We start from the raw sequence: 1149 nt of genomic DNA on the forward strand, positions 1-1149 counted from the left end.
CAAGTTATATGCCGTGGGGTTTTGACGGGCAGTTCAGAGGCATAACGCTGACAGGCGGGCCGAGTCAAAGAGTATGGCAGAGTAATCTCAGTCGATAGGCAGGGCGGAAACGCAGTGTGGGTGCCAGGGAAAGCAGCAGGGGGTGGCATAGCGATATCAGGGCGGCAGAGCGATATCAGTGCGGTGGCGCCGGCATTGCGGCGGAAGGTCGATGGCAGCTCGTCGCCAGAGCGATGGCATTGCGGCAGCGCGGTGGTGGTGGCAGGGCGGTTACAGTGTGGTGGCAAAGCGATGGCAGTGCGGCAGTGCGGTCTCAGTGCGGCGGCAGTGCGGCAGCGCCGTGGCGGTGGCGGTGGCAGGGCGGTCTCAGTGCGGTGACAGATCGATGGCAGGGCGGCAGGGCTGCGGCGGTGGCAGTTCGGCGGCAGAGCGATGACAGTGCGGCAGGGCGGTGGCGGTGGCAGGGCGGCCTCAGTGCGATGGCAGTGCGGCAAGGCGGTGGCGGTGGCAGGGCGGTCTCAGTGCGGTGGCAGAGCGATAACAGGGCGGCAGGGCGGTGGCGGTGGCAGGGCGGTCTCAGTGCGGTGGCAGTGCGGTGGCAGTGCGGCAAGGAGGTGGCAGGGAGGTGGCGGTGGCAGTGCGGCGGCAGATCGATGGCGGCTCGGCGGCAGATCGATGGCAGTGCGGCAGAACGGTGGTGGTGGCAGGGCGGTCTCAGTGTGGTGGCAGAGCGATGGCAGGGTGGCAGGGGGGTGGCGGTGGCAGTTCGGCGGCAGCGCGATGACAGTGCGGCAGGGCGGTGGCGGTGGCAGGGCGGTCTCAGTGCGGTGGCAGTGCGGCAACGCGGTGGCGGTGGCAGGGCGGTCTCAGTTCGGCGACAGAGCGATGGCAGAACGGCAGGGCGGTGGCGGTGGCAGGGCGGTCTCAGTGCGGTGGCAGTGCGGCAAGGAGGTGGCAGGGAGGTGGCGGTGGCAATGCGGCGGCAGGTCGATGGCAGCTCGGCGGCAGAGCGATGACAGTGCGGCAGGGCGGTGGCGGTGGCAGGGCGGTCTCAGTGCGGTGGCAGTGCGGCGGCAGGTCGATGGCAGTTCGGCGGCAGAGCGATGGCAGTGCGGTGGCGGTGGCAGTGCGTTGGCGGTGGCAGTGCGG

At 69.8% G+C, this 1149-nt stretch overlaps 1 protein-coding gene across 1 annotated transcript; it reads left to right on the forward strand.

Moving 5' to 3' along the window:
- Positions 1-233: 233 nt before the first annotated feature.
- On the forward strand, positions 234-1016 carry PITG_19380 (uncharacterized protein; the record flags this gene model as incomplete). The annotated part of the gene is made up of 1 exon (XM_002896130.1): positions 234-1016. The coding sequence occupies one exon, from the start codon at positions 234-236 to the stop codon at positions 1014-1016; it is 783 nt and encodes a 260-aa protein (XP_002896176.1).
- Between the last annotated feature and the right edge of the window lie 133 nt (positions 1017-1149).

Source organism: Phytophthora infestans, genomic scaffold, assembly GCF_000142945.1.
Source record: "Phytophthora infestans T30-4 supercont1.103 genomic scaffold, whole genome shotgun sequence".
NCBI lineage: Eukaryota > Oomycota > Peronosporomycetes > Peronosporales > Peronosporaceae > Phytophthora > Phytophthora infestans.